This window comes from Lolium rigidum, chromosome 5 (genome assembly GCF_022539505.1).
Source record: "Lolium rigidum isolate FL_2022 chromosome 5, APGP_CSIRO_Lrig_0.1, whole genome shotgun sequence".
NCBI classification, from domain to species: domain Eukaryota; kingdom Viridiplantae; phylum Streptophyta; class Magnoliopsida; order Poales; family Poaceae; genus Lolium; species Lolium rigidum.
In genome coordinates this window covers 174,436,290-174,462,190 of record NC_061512.1, presented here as the reverse complement: position 1 = coordinate 174,462,190, position 25,901 = coordinate 174,436,290, and the positions used below count along the sequence as shown (strand labels likewise).

General features: G+C 43.2%; 3 protein-coding genes across 4 annotated transcripts; 2 read left to right on the top strand and 1 right to left on the bottom strand.

Moving 5' to 3' along the window:
- Positions 1 to 12,066: 12,066 nt before the first annotated feature.
- LOC124656727 (L-type lectin-domain containing receptor kinase IX.1-like) lies at positions 12,067 to 17,286 on the top strand. The gene is made up of 4 exons (XM_047195420.1): positions 12,067 to 12,413; positions 12,853 to 13,326; positions 14,926 to 15,460; positions 16,515 to 17,286. Exons 1-4 carry the CDS (start codon positions 12,071 to 12,073, stop codon positions 17,284 to 17,286), a joined length of 2,124 nt encoding a protein of 707 aa, XP_047051376.1. The 5' UTR covers positions 12,067 to 12,070.
- A 3,007-nt stretch (positions 17,287 to 20,293) lies between these two features.
- Positions 20,294 to 23,392, top strand: LOC124654926 (cytochrome B5-like protein). 2 transcript variants are annotated; one of them, XM_047193904.1, is made up of 6 exons: positions 20,294 to 20,367; positions 20,974 to 21,103; positions 21,186 to 21,223; positions 21,700 to 21,777; positions 21,874 to 21,965; positions 22,843 to 23,392. In XM_047193904.1, the coding sequence occupies exons 2-6, from the start codon at positions 21,022 to 21,024 to the stop codon at positions 22,907 to 22,909; spliced, it is 357 nt and encodes a 118-aa protein (XP_047049860.1). In that variant the 5' UTR covers positions 20,294 to 20,367; positions 20,974 to 21,021; the 3' UTR covers positions 22,910 to 23,392. The 2 variants fall into 2 exon arrangements, with proteins under 2 accessions (XP_047049860.1, XP_047049859.1); XM_047193903.1 differs by having other exon boundaries at positions 20,295 to 20,367; positions 20,969 to 21,103.
- Positions 23,393 to 23,590: 198 nt separating this feature from the next.
- LOC124652423 (transcription factor WRKY19-like) lies at positions 23,591 to 25,418 on the bottom strand. Its single transcript, XM_047191433.1, has 3 exons — positions 24,941 to 25,418; positions 24,692 to 24,820; positions 23,591 to 24,286 (listed from the first exon to the last, which is right to left on the bottom strand). The coding sequence occupies exons 1-3, from the start codon at positions 25,252 to 25,254 to the stop codon at positions 23,752 to 23,754; spliced, it is 978 nt and encodes a 325-aa protein (XP_047047389.1). The 5' UTR covers positions 25,255 to 25,418; the 3' UTR covers positions 23,591 to 23,751.
- Positions 25,419 to 25,901: the final 483 nt, after the last annotated feature.

Sequence of the window (25,901 nt, the reverse complement as noted above, 5' to 3'; positions counted from 1 at the left end):
GAGATCTCCTCCGGCACCCTGCCGGAGAGGGGATTCATCTCCCGGAGGACTCTTCACCGCCATGGTCGCCTCCGGAGTGATGAGTGAGTAGTTCACCCCCGGACTATGGGTCCATAGCGGTAGCTAGATGGTTGTCTTCTCCTCATTGTGCTTCATTGTTGGATCTTGTGAGCTGCCTAACATGATCAAGATCATCTATCCGTAATTCTATATGTTGTGTTTGTCGGGATCCGATGGATAGAGAATACTATGTTATGTTAATTATCAATCTATTACCTATGTGTTGTTTATGATCTTGCATGCTCTCCGTTATTAGTAGAGGCTCCGGCCAAGTTTTTGCTCTTAACTCCAAGAGGGAGTATTTATGCTCGATAGTGGGTTCATGCCTCCATTAAATCCGGGACGGTGACGAGAAAGTTCTAAGGTTGTGGATGTGCTGTTGCCACTAGGGATAAAACATTGATGCTATGTCTAAGGATGTAGTTATTGATTACATTACGCACCATACTTAATGCAATTGTCATGTTGTTTTGCAACTTAATACTGGAAGGGGTTCGGATGATAACTCGAAGGTGGACTTTTTAGGCATAGATGCATGCTTGGATAGCGGTCTATGTACTTTGTCGTAATGCCCAATTAAATCTCACTATATTTATCATGTCATGTATGTGCATTGTTATGCCCTCTCTATTTGTCAATTGCCCGACTGTAATTTGTTCACCCAACATGCTTTTATCTTATGGGAGAGACACCTCTAGTGAACTGTGGACCCCGGTCCTATTCTTTACATCACATACAATCTACTGCAATACTTGTTTTACTGTTTTTTGCAAACAATCATCTTCCACACAATACGGTTAATCCTTTGTTACAGCAAGCCGGTGAGATTGACAACCTCACTGTTTCGTTGGGGCAAAGTACTTTGGTTGTGTTGTGCAGGTTCCACGTTGGCGCCGGAATCCCTGGTGTTGCACCGCATTACATTCCGCCACCATCAACCTTCATGGTGCTTCTTGACTCCTACTGGTTCGATTAAACCTTGGTTTCTTACTGAGGGAAAACTTACTGCTGTGCGCATCGCACCTTCCTCTTGGGGTTCCCAACGAACGTGTCAATTATACGCGCATCAGTGGGTTCATGCCTCCATTGAATCTGGGACAGTGACAGAAAGTTCTAAGGTTGTGGATGTGTTGTTGCCACTAGGGATAAAACATCAATGCTTTGTCTAAGGATATTTGTGTTGATTACATTACGCACCATACTTAATGCAATTGTCTGTTGTTTGCAACTTAATACTGGAAGGGGTGCGGATGCTAACCCGAAGGTGGAATTTTTAGGCATAGATGCATGCTAGATAGCGGTCTATGTACTTTGTCGTAATGCCCTGATTAAATCTCATAGTAGTCATCGTGATATGTATGTGCATTGTTATGCCCTCTCTATTTGTCAATTGCCCAACTGTAATTTGTTCACCCAACATGCTATTTATCTTATGGGAGAGACACCACTAGTGAACTGTGGACCCCGGTCCATTCTTTTACATCTGAAATACAATCTACGCAAACTCTGTTCTTTATTGTTCTTCGCAAACAAACATCATCTTCCACACCATACATTTAATCCTTTGTTTACAAGCAAGCCGGTGAGATTGACAACCTCACTTTGTTAAGTTGGGGCAAAGTATTGTGATTGTGTTGTGCGGGTTCCACATTGGCACCGGAATCCCCGGTGTTGCGCCGCACTACACTCCGTCACCAACAACCTTCACGTGTTCCTTGACTCCCTACCGGTTCGATAACCTCGGTTTCTTACCGAGGGAAAACTTGTTGCTCGTACGCATCACACCTTCCTCTTGGGGTTCCCAACAGACGTGTGTCAACTACACGCCAGACAAGATATTTTTCCGGCGCCGTTGCCGGGGAGATCAAGACACGCTGCAAGGGGAGTCTCCCACTTCCAATCTCTTTACTTTGTTTTTGTCTTGCTTTACTTTATTTTATTTACTGCTTTGTTTGCTTCTTATATCAAAAACACACAAAAAATTAGTTACTTGCATTTACTTTATTTAGTTTGCTTTATTTACTACTGCTAAAATGAATACTCCTGAGAATACTAAGTAGTGTGATTTCCCTAGTTAGGCTTAATGGAAAACAACAAAAATATTAGAGATCTTTATAGTATTTATCTTGAGTTAGGACATGAGGTGTTTGAAGAGAAAATTAAAAAACCTATGGAACTTTATATGCATGCTAATGGCAATGTTATTAGTCTTTGAACACCATTGTTGCTAATGCTATGGAAAATTCTAAGCTTGGGGAAGCTGGTTTTGAGGAGCATGATATTTTTAGTCCCCCAAGCATGGAGGAGAAAATTTACTTTGATGATACTTTACCTCTTATATATGATGATTACAATGATGACTATCATATTTTCAGTCCACCTACTATTGAGGAGAAAATGAATTATGATTACAATATACCTCCTATATATGATGATTATGGTGATGAGAATAATAATGATAGCTATCTTATTGAATTTGCTCCCACTACAATTAATGGTAATGACTACGCTTATGTGGAGAGTAATAATTTTATGCATGTAGCTCATGATAAGAATATTTCATGTGATATTTATATTGTAGATTTCATCAATGATGCTACTGAAAGTTATTATGAGAGAGGGAAACATGGTTATATGCATCTTAATAATATTAAGTTTCCCCTCTTTATGTTGAGAATCTTGAAGTTGCACTTGTGTTGCCTTTCTATGCTTGTTGTTTTGTGCTTTCAGCACTTGTTTCCTTACAAGATTCCTTTTCATAGGAAGTGGGTTAGACTTAAAAGTGTTTCTTATTTTTTTTGATGCTCTCTTTTGCTTCAACTCTTATTTCTTGCGCGAACATCATTAAAATTACTGAGCCCATCTTAATGGCTATAAAGAAAGCACTTCTTGGGAGATAACCCATGTATGTTTTTATTACTGTTTTGTTGAGTCTTGGAAGTTGTTAATACTGTAGCAACCTCTCCTTATCTTTACTTTATTGCATTGTTGTGCCAAGTAGAGTCTTTGATAGTAATGTTGATACTAGATTTGGATTACTGCGCAGAAACAGATTTCTTACTGTCACAAAATTGAGCAGCCTCATCTATAGGCAACTCAGAAAATTCTGCCAATTTACGTGCGTGATCCTCAGATATGTATGCAACTTTCATTCAATTTGAGCTTTTTCATCTGAGCAAGTTAAGTGCCCCAGAAAAATTCGTCTTTACGGATCGTTCGTTTTGACAGATTCTGCCTTTTATTTCGCATTGCCTGTTTTGCTATGTTTGATGGATTTCTTTGTTCCATTAACTTTCAGTAGCTTTGTGCAATGTCCAGAAGTGTTAAGAATGATTATGTCACCTCTGAATATATGAATTGTCAATTATGCACTAACCCTCTAATGAGTTTGTTTTGAGTTTGGTGTGGAGGAAGTTTTCAAGGATCAAGAGAGGAGGATGATACAATATGATCAAGAAGAGTGAAAAGTCTAAGCTTGGGGATGCCCCGTGGTTCATCCCTGCATATTTCAAGAAGACTCAAGCATCTAAGCTTGGGGATGCCCAAGGCATCCCCTTCTTCATTGACAACTTATCAGGTCACCTCTAGTGAAACTATATTTTTATTCAGTCACATCTTATGTGCTTTACTTGGAGCATCTGTTTGTTTTTATTTTTATTTTTGTTTGAATAAACTCGTATCCTAGCATTCTTTGTATGGGAGAAAGACACGCTCCGCTGTTGCATATGAACACATGTGTTCTTAGCATTAATTTTAATGTTCATGGCGAAGGTTGAAACTGCTTCGTTCATTGTTATATGGTTGGAAACAGAAAATGTTTCATGTGGTAATTGGTATAATGTCTTGAATAATTTGATACTTGGCAATTGTTGTGCTTATATAGATCATGTTTAAGCTCTTGCATCATGTACTTTGCACCTATTAATGAAGAACTACATAGAGCTTGTTACAATTTGGTTTGCATGATTGGTCTCTCTGAGTCTAGATATTTTCTGGTTAAGGTGTTTGAACAACAAGGAAGACAGTGTAGAGTCTTATAATGCTTGCAATATGTTCTTATGTAAGTTTTGTTGTACCGGTTTATACTTGAGTTTGCTTCAAACAACCTTGCTAGCCTAAGCCTTGTATTGAGAGGGATTACTTCTCGTGCATCCAAATCCTTGAGCCAAAACTATGTCATTTGTGTCCACCATACCTACCTACTACATGGTATTTCTCTGCCATTCCAAAGTACATTACTTGAGTGCTACCTTTAAAATTTCATTCTTTGTCTTTGCAATATATAGCTCAAGGGAAAATAGCCTTAAAAACTATTGTGGTAAAGAATATGTAGCTTATGTATCTTATTTCTTATAAGTTGCTTGTTGAGCGGTAACCATGTTTCTGGGGATGCCATCAACTTTTACACCTTTGTTGAATATCATGTGAGTTGATATGCATGTTCGTCTTGTCTGAAGTAAGGGCGATTTTCATGATCAAATGGTTTGAGTATGCATATTGTTAGAGAAGAACATTGGGCCGCTAACTAAAGCCATGAATCATGGTGGAAGTTTCAGTTTGGACACTAATCCTCAATCTCTTACGAGAATATTATCTATTGTTGAATGCTTAAGCATTAAAAGAGGAGTCCATTATCTGTTGTCTATGTTGTCCCGGTATGGATGTCTAAGTTGAGAATAATCAAAAGCGAGAAATCCAATGCGAACTTTCTCCTTAGACCTTTGTACAGGCGGCATAGAGGTACCCCTTTGTGACACTTGGTTGAAACATATGTTATGCAATGATAATCCGTGTTAATCCAAGCTAATTAGGACAAGGTGCGAGCACTATTGGTATTCTATGCATGGGGCTTGCAACTTATAGGATGTCTTATACATAACACATATGAATTATTACTACCGTTGACAAAATTGTTTCTATGTTTTCAAAATGAAAAGCTCTAGCACAAAAATAGTAATCCATGCTTCCCTCTGTGAAGGGCCATTCTTTTACTTTATGTTGAGTCAGTTTACCTACTTCTTTCTATCTTAGAAGCAAACACTTGTGTCAACTGTGTGCATTGATTCTTACATGTTTACCTATTGCACTTGTTATATTGCTTTATGTTGACAATTATCCATGAGATATACATGTTGAAGTTGAAAGCAACCGCTGAAACTTATATCTTCCTTTGTGTTGCTTCAAAGCTTTATACTAAGAATTTATTGCTTTATGAGTTAACTCTTATGCAAGTCTTATTGATGCTTGTCTTGAAAGTACTATTCATGAAAAGTCTTTGCTATATGATTCAGTTGTTTAATCATTGTCTTTACCATTGCTTCGAATCACTGCATTCATCTCATATGCTTTACAATAGTATTGATCAAGATTATGATAGCATGTCACTTCAGAAATTATCATTGTTATCGTTTACCTACACGAGGGCGAGTAGGAACTAAGCTTGGGGATGCTTGATACGTCTCAAACGTATCTATAATTTCTTATGTTCCATGCTAGTTTTATGACAATACTCACATGTTTTATACATACTTTACATCATTTATATGCATTTTCCGGCACTAACCTATTAACGAGATGCCGAAGAGCCAGTTGTTGTTTTCTGCTGTTTTTGGTTTCAGAAATCCTACAAAGGAAATATTCTCGGAATTGGACGAAATCAACGCCCAGGGTCTTATTTTTCCACGAAGCTTCCAGAAGACCGAAGGGGATACGAAGTGGGGCCACGAGGTGGCCAGACCATAGGCCGGCGCGGCCAGCATGGGGCCCGCGCCGCCCTATGGTGTGGGCCCCTCGCGCCGCCTCCAACCCTACCCTTCCTCCTACTTATAGCCGTCGTCGCGAAAACCCCTGTACCGAGAGCCACGATACGGAAAACCTTCCAGAGACACCGCCGCCGCCAATCCCATCTCGGGGGATTCAGGAGATCGCCTCCGGCACCCTGCCGGAGAGGGGAATCATCTCCCGGAGGACTCTTCATCACCATGATCGCCTCCGGATTGATGTGTGAGTAGTTCACCCCTGGACTATGGGTCCATAGCAGTAGCTAGATGGTTGTCTTCTCCTCATTGTGCTATCATGTTAGATCTTGTGAGCTTCCTATCATGATCAAGATCATCTATTTGTAATGCTACATGTTGTGTTTGTTGGGATCCGATGAATATGGAATACTATGTCAAGTTGATTATCAATCATATATGTGTTGTTTATGTTCTTGCATGCTCTCCGTTGCTAGTAGAGGCTCCGGCCAAGTTGATACTTGTAACTCCAAGAGGGAGTATTTATGCTCGATAGTGGGTTCATGCCTCCATTGAATGCAGGGACAGTGATGAGAAAGTTCTAAGGTTGTGGATGTGTTGTTGCCACTAGGGATAAAACATCAATGCTTTGTCTAAGGATATTTGTGTTGATTACATTACGCACCATACTTAATGCAATTGTCCGTTGTTTGCAACTTAATACTTGGAAGGGGTGCGGATGCTAACCCGAAGGTGGACTTTTTAGGCATAGATGCATGCTGGATAGCAGTCTATGTACTTTGTCGTAATGCCCTGATTAAATCTCATAGTAGTCATCGTGATATGTATGTGCATTGTTATGCCCTCTCTATTTGTCAGTTGCCCAACTGTAATTTGTTCACCAACCATGCTATTTACATCTGAAATACAATCTACTGCAAACTCTATTCTTTACTGTTCTTCGCAAACAAACATCATCTTCCACACCATACATTTAATCCTTTGTTTACAGCAAGCCGGTGAGATTGACAACCTCACTGTTAAGTTGGGGCAAAGTATTGTGATTGTGTTGTGCAGGTTCCACATTGGCGCCGGAATCCCTGGTGTTGCGCCGCACTACACTCCGTCACCAACAACCTTCACGTGTTCCTTGACTCCTACTGGTTCGATAACCTCGGTTTCTTACTGAGGGAAAACTTGCTGCTGTACGCATCACACCTTCCTCTTGGGGTTCCCAACAGACGTGTGTCAACTACACGCCAGCACCTTTCCTCTTACATTGCAACATGTGACTTGTCCCTCTTATTACACGTAACTAATGCACACAACAAATTTGAAATGTTCTTGTAGGGCCGTGAGAGAAACGTTGATATGATAGATGAGTTGAAATGTGTTTCCCAAGGTTGTAGCCGTGAGGTGACCAAGTATGAGAAGTATGATGTGAATGAGTTTCGCTTCCATATAGAGACGCACCAGAAGGGCCAGGCGAATCCCAAAACGATAAATACTGGGGTCTTCACCAAAGAAGCCAATAACTTTGATTACTACGGAAGGTTACAGAGTGTATACGAGTTGACATACAATCGTACGAACGTGCAACTCAATATCGTCGTGTTCAAGTGTCATTGGTTCGACCCAATAGGTGGACAGAGAAGTGATAAGTCCATTGGGTTAGTTGAAGTTAAGCCTTCAACCACCTATAGCGGAGCCGATGTCTTTGTTGTGGCTCACCAAGCCAAGCAAATTTATTATTTGCCCTACCCATGCCAGAAAGCGGAACTCAAGGGTTGGGAAGTCGTCTTCCAGGTATCGCCACATGGTAACCTACCGGTTCCCTCTGAGGATGATTACAACAACATTGACCCCGTGACATACGAGGGGATTTTCTATCAAGAGGAATAGGATTTCGGGGAATATATTTTAGAACCACCCTCCGCTTCTGGCGACGTGGCTCCTGAGTTCTTCCTAGAGGGTCCGTCTAGTGGGGAGGTGGAGATGGAGACGGAGTCTACACACGAGTCGGACTCTAGGGCTGAGTTGGAGGTGATGGAGGGTGGGGGTGCGCCGAAGCCCTTGAAGATTCGTGGAGAAGCTAGAGTCCCCGAGGCGAGGAAGGAGCCTAAGACCCATGATGACAAGGCCCTTATCATTCCTTCGAGCGATGAGTAAGTGTACTACTTCAGAAATTTCGAACATGTATTTTTCATCTTGGGCATAATAAACAATTTGGCATTTGTACTAATGTGTGATTTATTTGCAGCTACTGGACATGGGAGGTCAAGCCCGCCCGCCAGCCTAACAGCTTGCTTGGGGCTCTGATTAAGAAGTTCTGGCCGGGCAGATACACTCCCCTTAGCATGGTCCCCGGTGGCGAGACGAGGCTAGCCACTACTTGGACGGACTATGAGGATGCCCCTGCCGTAGGCTTCGCGACAGCTGCTGAGGCTGTGACCACCAAGTTCTGGGTAAGGCATATATTTCTCAAGCACCGTTCATAGTTGATGACCCTAATGTGCTAACTCATGACTTTCACAACTGATTTATGCATGATTGAAGTGCTTCTATCGTGTGGACCCGGAGCATGATACGCAGGCGCGTCCCACTTTGCGTGGCGCTTGCGAGAGGTTGACACCGCAGCAGTGGTACAACCAAAAGGTCACCTGCGCTAGTGCCTTCTAGGCTAACAAGGGTAAGAGGGTCAAGAAGGAGTACTATGTCGGTAACCAGCCTACGGAGGAATGGGCAATGACCATTGAGGAGTACATGTCGGTGAGTAAAATGTCAATGAGATTCTACATTGCTGCTAAGTTTTCATTGGATTATCTTTAGTTGAGTATTGCGCTTTCAGGTTTGTCCCGAGTGGGCCGAGCAGCATAGGGAGGCATGGGAGGAGCTGATTAGGGCGAGGTGGCTCAGGGAGGACGAGGAGTTTGCAGCCGTGTCGAGGCGGAACATGGAGAACCGAGGCACCAGTGGCACACACTGCGTGGGAAGTCGCGACTACACCCGCTTCAAGGGGAAAAAGGTATGTATATACATGGAACGACCTTCTTTCATTTCCCGTCATGTTACATTTGTGAGACGCATAACTTTTCTTTTCGCGATGCAGATGGCCGAGGCACCACCTGGGGTGGTGCTTCATGATGCCCAGATATATGACATGATGCGGACGAAGCAGAAGCCCAATCCCGCATTGCCTCAGCCACAGTACTACGGCAATGCCAAGGCCGCCAAGGAGGACTACTGCGACATGGTGTTGTCTCGTCACCCGGAGGTGGATGACCCCTTGAGCATGCCGATCGACGAGGAGTCGTTGGTCCTGTCGGGGCGCGGGCGTCCGCATGGCCGTTTCCCCTTTCTGAATAAGGCGGTCAAGCCTACCCCAACCACGAGCTACACGCACCCGCCTACGATGTAAGTTTTCCTCTTTTTCATCCTCTTTCTGGTTTTCCTTCCTACATGATTAAGTGTTGATGAGATTCATTGTTCCTGAAATTGTAGCCTGAGTTCGAGGCGGCCTTCGAAGCCTGTAATGAAGCGTATCAGCAGGCCGTTGCGCAGTTGAGTAGGCAGAATACGGCCTACATGGCGCATATAGGAGTAAGTTTGAATCTTTCTTCTCGCAAGTAGATGACAAGTCTCAGTTTGATGCTTTATTTCTGCAAAGCCTGACTTGTAACCTATCTTGCGAGCACGCGATGATCTGCTTTGTCTAGTGGTACACCGCCACTGGACCCCGTTCCCATGGCGGGGGACATGCCTATCATGCCATCGAGGGCAACTTTTGCTGTGACTTACTACGGATCCACACCGGAGGTAAGTTCTTTGCCAAATCGGTAGTTACCACTTTCCTTTGCCTCGCAAGTTGCTAACATGTAGGGAACACGTAGGGAACGGGATGCTCCGGGAACCAGCCTCGCCGGGTGGGCGCGAGGTCACACCGGTTCATGAAGGTGGTCGGTCTCCTGGGCGTTCTGCTGGTGCCTCTCCGTCGACTACTCCTGGGACTACTCCCGGTGCCTCTCCGTCGACTTCTCCTGGGTGGGTGGTTCTTCTGCAGCTTCTACCGGAGCGCAACCCCGGGCTGCTCGTTTCGCCAACGATAAGGGCGGACACACCCCGCCCGGGTCCTTCCTTCGCTAGTCGGCGCCGGGCTTCTTGCTTGCTACCTACTACTATGTATTTGGATGACATGGCACTGTCCGCTCTCCTCTTGTATGCTACTATGTGCACCATGTATGCTACTATGTGAATTATATGCTATTTTGGTGAATTATGGCGAATTTGGTCGATTTTGGATGAATTTGGATGAATTGGACCTGCTGAATTGAATTGCAATTGAATTGGAACAGGATTTTGGCTGAAACAGCAAAAAAAAATATGGAAGGCCTACGCCGAGGGCAATGCCGTCAGCATAGACCCTGGCATAGATCATATGGTCAGGTCTATGCCGAGGGGGTTGCCCTCGGCGTAGACCGTGTGCTAGTCGCGCGCCACGTAGCCTCCAGGGTAGATGCATATGCCGAGGGGGTTACCCTCGGCGCAGAGGCCCAACTGGCGGCGCCACGACGCGCCACGTCGCTCACCCGCGAGGAGGCCGCCTGCATGCCCCATGAATATGCCGAGGGCAATGCCGTCGGCTTCTAACGACGCTCCGTTAACGTCGACGCCTCCGCCGTGTCTCTACGCCGACGGCATCAACGTCGAGGGTCTTCTGCGCCGTCGGCATAGAGCGAGGACGCCGACGGCCACTGCTACGCCGAGGGCACACCGGTCTACACCGAGGGACCTGGACGCCGACGAGGTACGCCGAGGGTTGCCGTCGGCGTAGCCTACGCCGAGGACCAGGCGTGGCTACGCCGAGGGCTGCCGGCCGTCGGCGTCTAGCTTCATTCCTGTAGTGGACATGCACAGCCCACAGACGTCAACACATAAGTAGTTGATCCGAAAAGGCCGAACGGTATCTTACCTGAGCAAATAAATAGGAGTCGTTGTTGAGATAAATAAATAGAAGTTGTTCAGATAAATGTGGAGTTTATATTACACACGGCACAATCAACTCTTAACCTGAACGGCGGACTTCTGGTTAACCGGTTGTATTTCCATCGCTAACGTGAGGCTTATATATTTTTTATCTGAGGCGTTCGTTTCTATTGCACAATCTTTGATTAATCTTTCTATTGCACAATCTTTGATTAATCTAAGCCATTCATTGTATCTAAGCCATTCATTATTTGTTGTTTTAATAATATAATAGATAGATAGATAGATAGATAGATAGATAGATAGATAGATAGATATTTCTTTTTTAGAAATACCGGTCAGCTAAAATAGCTCACACTTGAAATATCGGTCAGCTAAAATAAGTATATAGCTCACACTTGAAATACCGGTCAGCTAAAATAAGTATATAGCTCACACTTGAAATACCGGTTAGCCCACGGATTTTACACGGAATCCAAGCAGGCCCTTAACAACCTTTTTTTTTGAGAGTTTATCTGGATTCAAGACATGTCCTCCCCGTCGCTGTCGTCACTAGTCCCTGCAACTGAATTGTCTGGCTTGATCTGAAAGGAGAAGGTGGGGGTGAAACTGCCCGGTGCATCTGAGCTCTGAGACGTCCAGACGAGAAGTTCAGGTAGGACGAACGAGACGCAGCTTGCGGGTCACGGTGGATAAACAGTCTGGTCAATATGCATGATTGATTCGATGGTGCAGGTAAAAATGAGGAGCATTCTGTAGTGTAGAGTTTGGAAGAAATGACCCCAATGCGTTGATCTCGAACGACTCAGCCGCCGTCAACAGAACTTCTCCACCGTATCCAACTAGAGTATCCATGGTGGAGCCCTGGTAGAGTCAGCTAGTCATGTCCAAGGAGGATAGTCTTCTTTGAAAAGACGTGACACGAATTCTATTAGTCTAGCTCACTTGTCGTGTTTTTGCCACCACCGGAACATACGTCTTACTGAACACGCGGCCATGACCAACTGTCCATGTCCCTTTTGCCACGAAAGCAGGGCAGTGGTTTAGTACCAATCGAGGTCTATCAGGATCATATTTACTGCCACCTGAATTATTGCCGATCAGCCACTGCTGAAAATGTCGAATTGCAATTCAAAAAGGAAGTTGTTCTCCAATTGACGCAGCCCTTTGGATCTGTTTTTCCACGCAAATTCTTTTTCGGCACGTTCGTAGAACCTCGTGCAGTCGTGCGCATATATATATAGCTTAGACACTACAATGTGCACCTCCACGACCTTGCAAATATAAATTTCATGGCCATGGTGATGAAGAGAGCCAGCAAGTGCCTTGTCCTCCTCGGCTTCCCCTACTCGATCTTACTCATATCTAGCTGCCTTTCTCATGGCACCTCGCTTAGCTTCAATTACAACTTCTCCGATCCCAACGTCCTCGCCGCTGCCAACCTCAAGTACTTCAACGACTCTGTCCCCGCCATCGACCGGATCGACCTGACCAACTCCTCCAGAAGCTGGAGCACCGGCCGGGTAGCCCACGGGCAGCCGGTGAATCTCTGGGATGACAGCACCGGCAGGGTCGCCAGCTTCACCACCAACTTCACCTTCCTCGTCAAGCCCGTCAACAGCAGCAGTCCGGCAAGTAGAAATTTTATGATGCATGGACAGCGTTTTAGTACCAGTCCTTTTTGTATTTCTAATTTCGATGCAGAAATGTTATTTTTTTTAAGTCGATCAAGTTGTGCATTACTCCGTATAAGATAGAGCATCGATGCACAAAAGAAAAGCAAATATTTGTTTGGGTGAAGAAATATGCAGTTTTTTTGATGGTGAACGGCAGGAGCTCTGCCTTTGCATTATAGAAGAGGGAAATTGATCAAGTTAATAACGAAAATCGGACCCAAAAACCATACAACGTGCGCGGTTAAATCAAGGAAACCGAAATATGCAGTTGCTCGATTTAACATTCATACAAATGTTCCTTGTGCCTTTACAAATTAGGTTTAACCATCTTGTTTGTGGTAGACGGAAAAATCAGCGAACGAGAATAATTGAAGGGTTGTTGCTTTCCCTACAGGGAGGTGATGGAATGGCATTCTTTGTGGAGCCCTACCCATCAACTATGCCGATGGACGCAACCGGGGGCTTCCTCGCGCTTTTCAACAACCGTGACAATAAGGGAAACGCATTCCCGCCTACGCTCGGCGTGGAATTTGATGCATTCCATAACGAATGGGATCCTAATGGTACCAACAACCACCTTGGCATTAACGTCAACGACATTAGATCAAAAGAGTACACACCATTGCCAGATGGGAGCTTCAACGGGACCATGTCAGTATCTATCAAGTACGACGCCAAAGCAACCACGCTCTCAGCCACCTTGCAGTTCATCGACCCACCGGGTGAGACTGCACACATCCTTAGCGCAAATATCGACCTTCGGGCTGAGGTCGGTCTGCCGCAAAATGTGTCAATCGGATTCTCGGCGGCGATCGGGGACCTCGTCGAGGAGCATCGGATTCTTTCTTGGTCGTTCAATTCCACTCTGACCGGTAAGTAGCTTCACGTGTTTATAGCTATCTTCAAATTCTTTACCATATCTATGCACGAACAAATACTCGCTCTGTTCCAAAATTATTGTTATGGTTTGAACTAAAACCGACAAGAATTATGGAACCCAGGGAGTATATCCTTATTTCTTACCCTATGGTTATAATGGCTTTCCTTATGTGAAGCGTAGTATCATAAATTTTAATTTTTTTATATAATGGTTAATGAAAATATAAGTACTGACAAAATCTGATAACTTGAATAATTAATACACATAAAAATATCGTACATGTGTATGCAGCTTTTGGTATACTAGAATATCACTATGTGCGTTGTTGCGAAAATTGCCGGAATTATATGTGACCGAGCAATAATGTTGATGTTGCAGAGAATGGAATCGATAAGCTAATGAAACTTTAGAGGCACGTCTAGTCGTCTAATCAAAATATAGTTATTTTAATCATGTCATGTTAATCACAATTGAAAACAAAGTAAAACACGTAGAGCTCTTATTGTTCAACAAAAATGCAAACATTTTGTGCGTACTATGACTAAATTTTACCAAATGAATTTTAGTTGTTAACATAATTATATTGAAAATATATAAAAAGTAAATAGTATATTTGTTCACCGTGTGATGCTTAAATTTTGTATACTAAACTTGGTTTAGTGGTTTTTTACTTGCATATCGATCTAAACGCAAATATCTACTTTTTGCATGGATATGTGCAGACATATGACTCATGGTTTCCTAAAAAAAGAGTACATATGGCAATGAATGTGAAATATGTAAGAATAATAATTGGATCTCTATAGAGAAATAACCTATAAATGTATATAATCTGGAAAATAATTTTTTACCTAATTTGGAAAAGAATGGACCACTCAGATTTTAATGATGATGTTGAAGCACGCATGCACACACAGTTATTCCATGACTTCCACTGGATAATGGTGTCTCTCGAATGAGCTCTAAATTCGAGAACGTTGTTTACATCCTAAAAGTTGTTAACATTTTTTTCTTTAACATGTATGCAAAGTTTCATGAATAAAAGACTATTGTCTCCTAGACAAGAAACAAAATTTGCATTGTCAAATGAGCTTTTGGAGCACCAAATATTTTTTACACTGGTCACAAAAGACCTTTTTTCCAAAAAAAAAAGTAAGAATTATGTGCGAACATAAGATATGGAAATGTACACGCATTAATTTTTCCATACTTTTTTATATTTGGAATGCCTTTCTTTCGAGGGGAGCATACGCTACCGGGCTGCACTTTGAATGCTCACAATACGAGAGAGTGAAGGATTGACGTGAGAAGTAGTCCTGATGAATTGTCTCTCGGGCCTCACAAGCCAAAGGGAGCAGGGGCAGATCTATGTTGAAGCAAAAGCGGACCATGACCCGGCATGAAAGCTAAAATAGGCCATCAAAGAAAAAAAGATGGGTTTTTCTTTGGGCTGGCCTGCCCAACATTTTTTGCCAAGATCCGCTAGTGAAAGGGAGTACATAATTTTCTAGGGAGATATTTGTATTGGTTTATTATTGGAAGTTTACTGTGCATCACATTGAGATTACTTACTCCGTATCCATATTGGCAGATGTCACATATCCAAAGACAAAAAACATACGTCTCATAGCCGGGCTAGTCTCCGCTAGCATCTTCCTATTGGTCACCATAGCCGCATGGTTCAGTTATCGCCAATACCTGGGAAAGAAGGGTATACGCAGGCAAGAAGCTTCGGTTGCAGTCCCTCTCGACCAAGATATGGACAAGGAGTTCGCGGGCAATGGGCCTCGGAGATTCAGTTACAACGAGCTATCACGGGCGACACAAGGATTCTCGGACAAGGAGAAGCTCGGCGAAGGTGGGTTTGGGGCAGTCTACCGAGGTTTGTTACACGACCAGGGACTCCATGTGGCCATCAAGCGGGTCTCCAAGACATCCAACCAAGGAAGGAGGGAGTACATTGCGGAGGTTACCACCATCGGCCGGCTGAGGCATCGCAACCTTGTCCAACTCATCGGTTGGTGCCACAAGGCCGAGGAGCTCCTACTCGTCTATGAGCTCATGCAAAATGGCAGCCTCAACGACCATCTCTACGATTCCAAGAAAATGCTAACATGGCAAGTCAGGTACACAGTATGATCAAATTGAGCATTTGCATCTTAGGCGAATTGTTTTTTTAAGTTGAATATTTCGAACGGCATTTATAAATTATGTGCTACTCTAAATTTTATGTGCAACCTAAAGCTGCACGAATGTTCGTGTACAAGTGTATGGTTCATGAATTGCAACCCATCAAAAGTGATATGTTTTGAGAGACGTATCAATCTTACAGAAGAAGAGGTCAAATAAGGGGAAATCCATTTTGGCTCATAGGTATAGATGCACCTATTGCTGAAAAAACATATTTTAAAATGTCTAAAAAATCACAAGAAAAATTTAGGGCGTACTTCCACACATTCTATGCCTGCACGCAAAGTGTCGTGAAAAAATATTATTTTTTGTGGCACGTGTAAGAAAGGACAATTTCTGGTGCTCCAAAAAAGTTTTTTACGAGACATTTGTTTGTCTTTTTTACATAGGCCATATAAAAAAAAATTCTGCAAATTTTTTTTGAGTTAATATAGGATATCCGGATACACACTGAGAAACCTTTTTTTGAATTTTTTACCATTTTAAAATAAATTTAAAATTTATATTTCCTAATAGGTGTATCTACACCTCTGAGCCGAAACGCCATGTCCATAAATAAGAACCTATAAAAAATCGTCTATGGCAGATAGGTCACAACTCACAACCAGCAAACACCACACTTTCAATAGTGGCCCAACAATTAGCAACCATTCTAGATACAACCACAAAGCCGCGGAAATTCAATTTTATACATGATGCAGCATACACAATTTCAAGACCAAACTTCCGTTGAGAGCTCAAGAAACAAACATGGCAAAATAAAAATGAAAAATTAGGCTGATGAACAGTGCCAACAATTTTGAATTGTCCACTGACACAACTCACCGATTTGATTGATCTTTTTTTGTTTCTTCGTGTATGGATGGAGTCTTTAAATGAAACTCAAGATTTTTTATAACATTTTGGTCGTAGTATATCTAGACGAGTCACTATCGAACATATCTTGTGTCACGTAATTTGCTTTTGACATTTGCCTGCTGAAATGCATAGGTACAAGATCATTGTTGGCATGGGCTCTGCGCTGATGTACCTGCACCAGGAGTGGGAGCAGTGTGTGGTGCACAGGGACATCAAGCCGAGCAACGTGATGCTCGACTCGTCGTTCAACGCTAAGCTGGGGGACTTTGGTCTCGCGCGCCTCGTCGACCATAGCCGCGGCGGATACACGACGATGATTGCCGGCACCAAGGGATACATGGACCCGGAGTCCGTGATGTCCGGCCGGGCCAGCGCCGAGACCGACGTGTATAGCTTCGGGGTCGTCCTCCTCGAGGTCGCCTGCGGCCGGAGGCCCGTCGTCCCGGAGCTGCATGACGAGAACAGGGTCGTGCTTGTCGACTGGGTTCGTGACCTGTACCGGACGGGCACTCTGCTCGACGCTGCGGACGCCCGGCTCGACGGCGACTTCGACGCGCCGGAGATGGAGCGCACGCTGGTCGTGGGCCTCTGGTGTGTGCACTCGGACTACGGCTTCCGGCCGTCCATTCGGCAAGCCATGAGCGTGCTCCAGTTCGAGGCGCCGCCACCGGATCTCCCTCCGGTAACGATGTACGCGCCGCCACGCGGAGGGTACGGGTCGAGCTACATGTCGTCAACTGTTGGTACTTCCAGCACCGGCGGACGCTCGTCGACAAGTGACCAGACGACGAACAACCGTTCTTTTGCAACTGCCGACGCTACGAGCAGCACGGGGCCGATAGCGTCCACGACGAGCCAGAACACCGGCACGACTGAGCATGTTCAGTCCACACACTCTTCCTAGGAGTTCCGGCACAATTGTGTATTGATGTATTAATAAATTATTATACGGCTAATTAAGATATAGTTACTAGTTGTATATAGTTAGTTTAATTTGCAGTTACAAGTTACGATCTAGTTACGGGTTATATCAGGTTAAATTTATATAATGTACACGGTGTTACTAGTATAATTTGCTTATAAGTAGCTAAATCCTTCTAAATTTTGTGCCCTCTTTAAGATTAAGCATCACTAAATTATTGTGTTCGTTTGAACCTATGTGATTTGTTTATATTATGCATTTCTAGAAAATGTGCGTACTTATGCATTTCAGGATTATTGTTCATGTGCTTTGTTTATATTGTTGATCATGCGCTGCATACCGATGAATTTCTAGAAGTTTTGCTTACTTAATTATGCATTTCTAGATTATTTTTCATGTTCTCTATCTAGACTATGTGATTTTCTTAGATTATTGATCATGTGTCACTTACTTACGCGTTTCTAGATTATTTCTCTATTTAGTTATTAATTCCTTTTTTTGGGTGATTTCCATTGCTTTTCGTATTCTTTGGGGCGTGGAAGATGGAGGAGTCGGTGGAGATGCAACAAGGAGCATGACGGATGAGTTCAGCTGGTCTCCATTATCGATGCAGTGTAGTTGGCAGCAACAATTTTTTCGCTTTATGCAATTCACATCAGAAACAGTTGTTTCCGATTAATAGTTATGAACGTCACCAATCGAAACGACTGTATTTTGCTGCTACCGTTTTCCATGTATCCACATGTTCAACGGCGTGTGAACCTTCTGGTTTGAGGTTTCCACATTATTGTAGAAATGCCATGACGTTCCTCTATAAGTCTGCTCATTAAGCATTTCTATTTTTTTTCTATTGGAAGAGAGATTCCGCTGATTAACTTATAAAATTCCTATCATCAGTTATCAAATCGAGCGTGAACAGACAAAATTGTGTGTTGCCGCATTTTCAAATGATTGAAGAGGTCAACTAAAGGGAATGAATATGCAACTACATATTAAATTTATTTTAACAAAATATATTTTAATTAATAAAGTAGGCTCTCTAAATTATGCATCTAAATGAGGGCAACATATATGTCAAGATCAAGACACAACTAGATACACAATATAAACACGATAATAGCTAGTAACAAATAAATGGGATGAGAAATAGTCACACAATGGAGTCAAATGATGTAATTCACATATTTGGAGTTTCTAGCCTCAATTGCAGCGGTGTGGTAAAACAATGCCCACCAATAACCACAATGTCTCAACATATTCTTCTCAAGCCTTTGCACAATGTGAATGCCTTACGCCTATCCTAAGAAACCATTGATTGTAAGTACGCGATAAATCTGCCAATCTATGGTCTCATCTAACATGCCCTTGGGAAATCCATGATTTAGGGAGATGGGGTGCTTACCACCATGAGTGATGTGGAAATAGTAGATCTACCCATTTTCCTAAGAGGGTAGGAACCATGGTCACTAATGTTGAAGAGGGGTGAGACCTTGGTCGCTGTTGTCGGTGAGGGAGGAGACCACCGGCACTATATTATCGAAGAGGGAGAGAACACCGGAAGGGGAGATTGGGAATTTTCCCTAGTGTGGAGTGAGTGTGTGATCACAAAGTGAGTTTTCCACTATGGGCAACATGTGACCCAGTATTTCCCGCCAAAACTCTACGCCCGAATGGTCTGAGTAGCTAGAAACGGTTAACCTCGTGGGCTTAACGTGTGGTGCGTGGCCAGACACCTGGTCTGAATAACCAAACTGTATCTGGTGGACCTAATGGGCTCACCTGTCGGTAAGCAAACACGGCTTTTATTTTCTGGGAGGTGCTATACACCGACCGGGTCGGTGCGGATGGGGTGCCGCACACCCCCCAACCTGGTTGTTCTGTAGTGGGCCGCGACACATCAGGTAAGTTCTTTTTTGTTTTTCTTATTCTCCTTTTATATTCTGGTTACGTATTTTCGTTATGTAAAAAGCAGAAATATTTTCGAATCCGTTTATTTTAAAATCCAAAAGGTTTAATTTTTATGACATTTTTAAAAATTATTTTTTCAAAAATTGAAACTTTAAATTTTTTAGAATTTAAATATTTTTCAATTTTGAACATTTTTTTAGATTGAACATTTTTTAAAATTTTGAATTTTATTTAAAATTTAAATATTTTTCGAACATAAACATATTCTAAATTTGAACATTTTTTGATATGAACATTTTTCAAATACGAACAATTTTTTAACTTTGAACATTTTTTAGATTTGAACATTTTTTAAGTTAGAACATGTTTTAGTTTGAACAATTTTGAAGTTTGAGCAGTTTTCAAAATTGAACATTTTTTAAATTTGTACGTTTTACGAATTTGAGAAAAAAGGAAAAGGAAAAAATGACACAAAACAGGAAAAAGAAACAGAAAACGGAAAGTGAAAGAATAAACAGAAAACGGAAAAAGAAGGAAAAGGCCGAAATGGGCCGGGCCCTATACCCGACCAGGGGTGTGCGGCATGCCGTACACACCGACCTGGTTGATGTATAGGATTTGCCTTATTTTCTACTCTAAACCGTTGCAAAAAAGGCCCAAGGCCACATGCCAATTCTTAAAAAAAAAAAAGCCACATCGCAACGACGGAAAAAGTTCGAGGTCCAGAGATGTCTACCGGCGAACTGCTGATTTGTACTTGCTGCATCACCAATCTGGATCCTGCGATCCTGTCATGAGATTGTCGCATGTGCAAGGCCAGTGAATACACTCCACTATTTTTTTTTTTTTTGAGAAACACAGTACAAACGCAGGCGCTCACATACACGCGCATACACTCACTCCTATGAACGCACACATGCACACCCTACCCCTATGAGCACCTCCGGAAGACTGAGCCGACGGATTGGATCTTGAAATTGACGAAGTCACCACAGGCGCCTCGCTGTCGACGTTCCCGTCGCCTCCACTATTGAAACCATTTTCCACGAATTTTGTTGCCTCTGTCTACTAGTTATATCCGCATTCTGCAACTACTAGAGTGCTAGTTGTCCGGCGGCCATTGCTTCGCTCGATTTCTCCTACGCAGTTCTCCAGGTACGCTTCTGTAACCTTCCACACCCGCCCGCAGTTCGTTCTTCGCGCAATTCACCGCTAGCTTTCTCCCTCGTCCAACTTTTCTGATGTATTTCGAGCTTTTAGCGAGGGGAAAGGGGAAATTTGGCGCACAGTGATTTGGTCAGATTTCGTTAAGATCCGCCTATTTGGGATGGAACCAGTTGGGAAGCTTCGATTTTGAGTACTAATTGATTTGCTGCCGAAAGCGCTCGGCTTGGGAAGACTGATTCTGACCGTCTGCGGTAGGGCACGCGATCTGGGTAGATCCTGACATGGACAACGATGCCATCTTTGAGCTCCTCTGTAAAGCACTCTGTCATGGCACCTTGATTAGACCTAAATAAATACACGCCGTCAGAAAAATGAGACCTAAGACAGTCTAGACCGCAGCTAGTAGTATTACTCTCTTTCAGTCAGTACTGAAAAACCTAGACCTGTAGGACGCAGCCAAGTAACCATGTCTCGCTTTAAATTTACCTTTCAGAGGTTGATGATTCAGTCCCTTGTATTGTTACTCCCTATCAGTTAAATCAGTGGTACCATTTGCTGCAATCTCTGCTGACTGCAACTGATTTTCCAGTGCAGAGCATTACTCTCAGTTAATACATTGTTCAGTGCTTCCTGAGGTGCCCAATGGAAATTATCATCCTCATCTCACTTGTTGTGCTTCTTGTACTGGGAGCACTCTTTGTTATTCCAAGATCCATCAGCAAAGGTAAAAAAAGGTGCATGGCTTGTAAGCCTAAGAGAAGTCGAATCAAATTTGTTGGCACTGAATAATATGTTGCACATTGCAGGTAAAGGAAAGGAAGCACATTCAGGAGGAACTGGAACGGTAAAGATCATCCTTTATATTAGAGCAGTCTGGCTTTCTGTAGTACATCCATGTCTACTTTAAGGAGCAACTTTTTCTTGAACACTTCCATGATGCCTTAGATCGTTTGGTTCATTTGTTAATCTAAGAACAAGATTATTCTAGGTTAATCCAAAAAGCACCCCATTTCATTTGCTAATGAAACCACATTATTCGCAAAAAAGTTAAGAGGTCTTGGGAGCAATAAGTAAAGGCTTGTGGTAGAAATACAGGTACAAGTACAACCGATGAACTCTGGTACAAAAACAATGCTGTAGCATGGCATTTCAGAGTCTGGAGGTGCTTTGTAGTTGCATTAACATGCTATTATGTCTTGAACAGATGCTTTTGTTCTTTAGAGGGTTCTTTCTGTTAGTTAACCTATGGACATGATTGTTCTAGGTTAATCCAAAATGCACGGATTCTCATTATCTGTTTACTTGCTATTTCAAATTCAGGCATCTAGGAGCTATTCAAAGAAAGATGTATCAACTCACAACACAAGGAAGGATTGTTGGATCATAATCAAGGACAAGGTTGGAACAAAGCAATCTACATGTTCACCGACTGCAATCATCTTGCATTATCGTCTAGTTTGAAATTGGAGAATTTATATACTCATCATTCCACAGGTTTATGATGTAACTTCATATGTGGAGGAGCATCCAGGTGGTGATGCCATTCTAAACAATGCTGGTGCTGATTCGACAGAGGGATTTTTCGGGTTTGTAACATCTCATAAACTGTTTTTACATCTGTTCTGCCAGCATTGGTCTTAAATCATGACTCATGATCATGTTATCTGACAGCATTAATTTACTGCACCTTTTGAGGTTAAACTTATTGAAGATCTTTTAGTAGTTTAGTGATATTTTGTCTGTTAGTAATTTCGTCAGTGACAGGGTTAGACTTATGGATCATTACACGTTTATACTATACCCCATTTGAAATTTAATGGTTATTGACTTATTGCACTTCAGATCACTTAAGAAGCCCAACTTAGTAGATGTCTATCAAGGATATTTCTAATTTCTAAATTGCAACAACATGAAAAGGCAATTAGGTTCTGGTTGTTCCTATCCATGATTTCATGTTGCTCTCATAATTCAAAATTATTGTGCAATGATTTTGTTATGTTTGGGTAGTTGTCACGTACTGTTGTTCACTTGTTCAAACTGAAAGTTAATCCCCCAGAAATCATTCTTGGTCCATATCCATGATCAGAGAATATTTGGATGTTATCCGAACAGGACATGAGATATTTAGCATCATTGTCAACTAAAACAGGAAGATCCAGATGATGGATGCTTCAACGGGGAAAATTAAGTTAAAGCATTAAACAACAACACCGATGTGGATTTTTCTTAGCCTGATGGGGATGTTTCTTATTCATTACTTTTGTCAGGAAAGCTATGTCTATTTTTCTGTTAGTATTTCTAGTCCACTATCTTCTTTCAAGAACGCGCAGAGCTTGCACGTCACTGTGTTAAGAGAGAAGATATGTTATAGAACTGTATAAGCACGAAAGACGCACTTTCACAACCTTTGTACCCTTCAGTTTTTTGGCCTTACATTAATATATTACCTCGACGCGCTTTTAGGCCGCAACATGGCACAAGAGTCTTCGATATCATTGAGGATTTTTGCATCGGCGAATTGAAAGACTGATGATAAAGAGGGGAGGTTGTAAAAGCTCCAAATGTGAACCCATGCTTCTTCCACAGTTTCCTGAATACGACGACAAGGAATGAAAACTTGTTCTAATTGTGATGAGGACTGCTCCCAGGCCCAGCTGTGTGGTTCTGATTTCATCTTTGACCTTGTTGCTTATTGTAGGACCAGTTGTTTGGACTATTTATGTGTCCGAAATGATTTCCTAGCTTTATCTTTTCAAGAAGATATGTTTTCTTAGATTTATGGAACTTTCTCAGACCAGACAAGGAACTGGGCCAACTTTCATGCTGATTCCTGTCATGACAATGAAAGTTTCACTCGTTTGAAAGATAACCTTTGCCCAGTCAAGTTCCCCCTTAGTCTTGTCTGAGTTGCCTTATAATTTCACACGGTTGGGCTTAAGGGGACACGTCTAAACTTCAGCTGGATCACAGTCCATGAATTAATCTTAGTGGAGACCACAAATAGCAGGTGATATTTCGATATTTGGTCAGGTTTATCTGCGAGATTGTGCAAGACAAAAGAGTACAATACATCTGATTCGCAGGAGACAGTGGATTGTAAAGGATCTTATTTTCCTTGACATAAAAATCTATAATACAATGCAACACATTCATCTTACACCAGATAAGATAAGAAAAAACAAAAGAAACATGACGAAGGAGGAGGCACTAATTATATCTCCTAAATCTTACACCTGCACTGAGGAAGAATTCGATTGTTCTTCCCTCCTCTGTCACTGGACTGACGCCAGAGTTCAGAGGGTGGTCACCTGAAGCTGCCTCTCTAATCTGTACTATTTTTTTTTCGTTTTCCTTTTTCATTCTCTCTTCTTCTCAACAATCTGATGCGAAGAAGCAAGAAATGTCGAAATCCAGATCGATTCCATCTAGCGAGAAGGGGGTATCCTCCATGGCAGGCGGTGGCATGCTCGTGGCTGCCATGAACGCAGACACCATCGTGTCAAGCTCACACTGCACCCTCATGGAGAGGTGGTTCGAGCCCGAGGTCGCCGGCGACGGTTCAAGGGACGTGGGCGTCGACACGCCCTGCCAGAAACAGTTTTCGGGCGTCGACGGCGTCAGGCCGCTCACCGCCGGCGAGGAGAAGCTGAAGGGCGTGGTGGCGCTCCAGCCCTGCTGAGCCCGCGGCGTGAACCCCTCGGTCTCCACCTTCAGGCTCTGCAGAAGGCTTAGCGCGATCTCCGGCTGCGACTTGGCCGTCGCCACCGGCACCGCCGTGGCCTTGTGAACGCAGGTGTGGTCGCCGTTGTAGATCACGTCGTAGAGCGTCGGATCCTCGTCGGCGCGCTGCACCTGCTTCGTCGCCGCGCATCCCTGAGTTTTTTGGTGCGTGCAACGGTAGTATGCCCTGCAATGATGCATAGTTCAAGTCAGGCACGGCAAGAAATCAATCATATCTCCAGTTCTGAACTCTGAAAAAAATTCCACTTTCAGATTTTTTTTAGATTGTGTGATGCCAAAAAGAATTTAGCCCAGAAAGCTCAACTATCCAATAGGAACGATTCCTTTTGGAACATATACAATCAGTGACACTCTCTAGCCTGTTCCTCTCTGACAAGTGGATGGTATAACAGCGGAAAGGCCGCAACTTCCACAGAAGGAAAAGAACAACTAGAGAGTCCAAATCTAAAAGAGAGAGATCTCCATGATCTCACAGAAAGCAAAGCAGACGATTTCGTTGCCACTTCCGAAAACATGTGCGGATTAGGCTCTGGAAAAAGATAAACTTTTGCAGAAATGTGCGCAAACAAACCTCGGATGCTGGGCTCCAAGGATGTCCTTCTGGCCGTACTTCCTCCAGCTGAAGCCATCGTCCTCTGGGGCATCCGCTCCCCCTCCTGCCGAGCTCACCCGAATCTGGCGCTTCCCTTTGTCCATCTTCCTGCAAATCCAAGAACAAACAACCGCTTAATAATCTATGGAAAAAGGTCCAAAATCAGACTGATTTGTTCATATGATTCATCAGAACTTCAAACAATTTATGCAGCAAGTATCCACTCACCTCTTCTTGTTGGTCTTGAAAGGCATGTCGGAGACGCCACTGAGGGGACTGGGCGTCGCGGAAAGCGGCGGCGAGTCGAGGCCGGCGCCGGCGCCGGTGGCGGAGCGCTTCCGGCCGTCGAAGTCGAAGTGCCCGGACTTGATCATGCTGATGGACTTCTCGGTGACGGTGAAGATCTGCGCGGCCAGGTCCTTGCACAGGTCCGGGGAGCCTCCCAGATGAACGTCGAGCTGCTTCACCAGCTCCTTGATGTGGCTCAGCTCGGTCACCACAAGGCGGCTCCCTCCTCCATTGCCATTCATCACGTTCTCCATCTCTCCTGCTCTGAAATTTTGCTGCTTCAGGGCAAGCTAGGAAAGGATTGTAATTGCGATCGGAAGGCAAGATGGTGCGTGGAGAGAAGAAATGGAGATGTGATCGGAGCTGAGGTGAGGTGAGATGGTGATGAGTGGAGAGAAAGGAGGAGCTCGTATATAATGGGGGCGGAACCGCGTCTCACTGGGTTAAGGTGAGCAGAAACAACAAAGATACTGACCGGTGAGCTTAGCAGAGAGTGATATAATTGGCCAATACCATGCCGAATCGGGATGGAATAGTGGATGCCCACACACACGGCTACCAGCAAACTGCCCGGAAGCTTCAGCTTGGACAGTGATTTTTAGACTGAACCATGGCAGCAAAAATGTTAAATAAAAAAAGAATTTTTTGTTGCATTCTGATCCATGAGAACCTTTCGTAAAGAGGCACTTTCGATCAAAGAAAGGAAACCACACCCTAATTTATATGTATTTCTTTGGACCAAAATACCAAAGACGCATTTAATTTGGATTAAAGGGCTAAATTCTTGTCTAGATTTTCGAAACAAGACAACACGCCTTGTTTTTTCAAGGATACGTCATGGAGAGACGTATCTGTTTCATAGAAGAAGGGCCAGAAAGGCCAAAGTACAACACACTTCTGG

Excerpts from the sequence above, each read along its gene's own strand:
- LOC124656727 (XM_047195420.1), top strand. The coding sequence starts at position 12,071 with ATGGCCATGGTGATGAAGAGAGCCAGCAAGTGCCTTGTCCTCCTCGGC. Across the intron at positions 12,414-12,852 it reads CAACAGCAGCAGTCCGGCAA|GTGATGGAATGGCATTCTTT; the intron begins GTAGAAATTTTA and ends CCCTACAGGGAG. Across the intron at positions 13,327-14,925 it reads GTTCAATTCCACTCTGACCG|ATGTCACATATCCAAAGACA; the intron begins GTAAGTAGCTTC and ends CCATATTGGCAG.
- LOC124652423 (XM_047191433.1), bottom strand. The coding sequence starts at position 25,254 with ATGGAGAACGTGATGAATGGCAATGGAGGAGGGAGCCGCCTTGTGGTG. Across the intron at positions 24,821-24,940 it reads TTCAAGACCAACAAGAAGAG|GAAGATGGACAAAGGGAAGC; the intron begins GTGAGTGGATAC and ends TTGGATTTGCAG. Across the intron at positions 24,287-24,691 it reads CTTGGAGCCCAGCATCCGAG|GGCATACTACCGTTGCACGC; the intron begins GTTTGTTTGCGC and ends GCATCATTGCAG.
- LOC124654926 (XM_047193904.1), top strand. The coding sequence starts at position 21,022 with ATGGAAATTATCATCCTCATCTCACTTGTTGTGCTTCTTGTACTGGGA. Across the intron at positions 21,224-21,699 it reads ATTCAGGAGGAACTGGAACG|GCATCTAGGAGCTATTCAAA; the intron begins GTAAAGATCATC and ends TTTCAAATTCAG. Across the intron at positions 21,966-22,842 it reads TCGACAGAGGGATTTTTCGG|GCCGCAACATGGCACAAGAG; the intron begins GTTTGTAACATC and ends ACGCGCTTTTAG.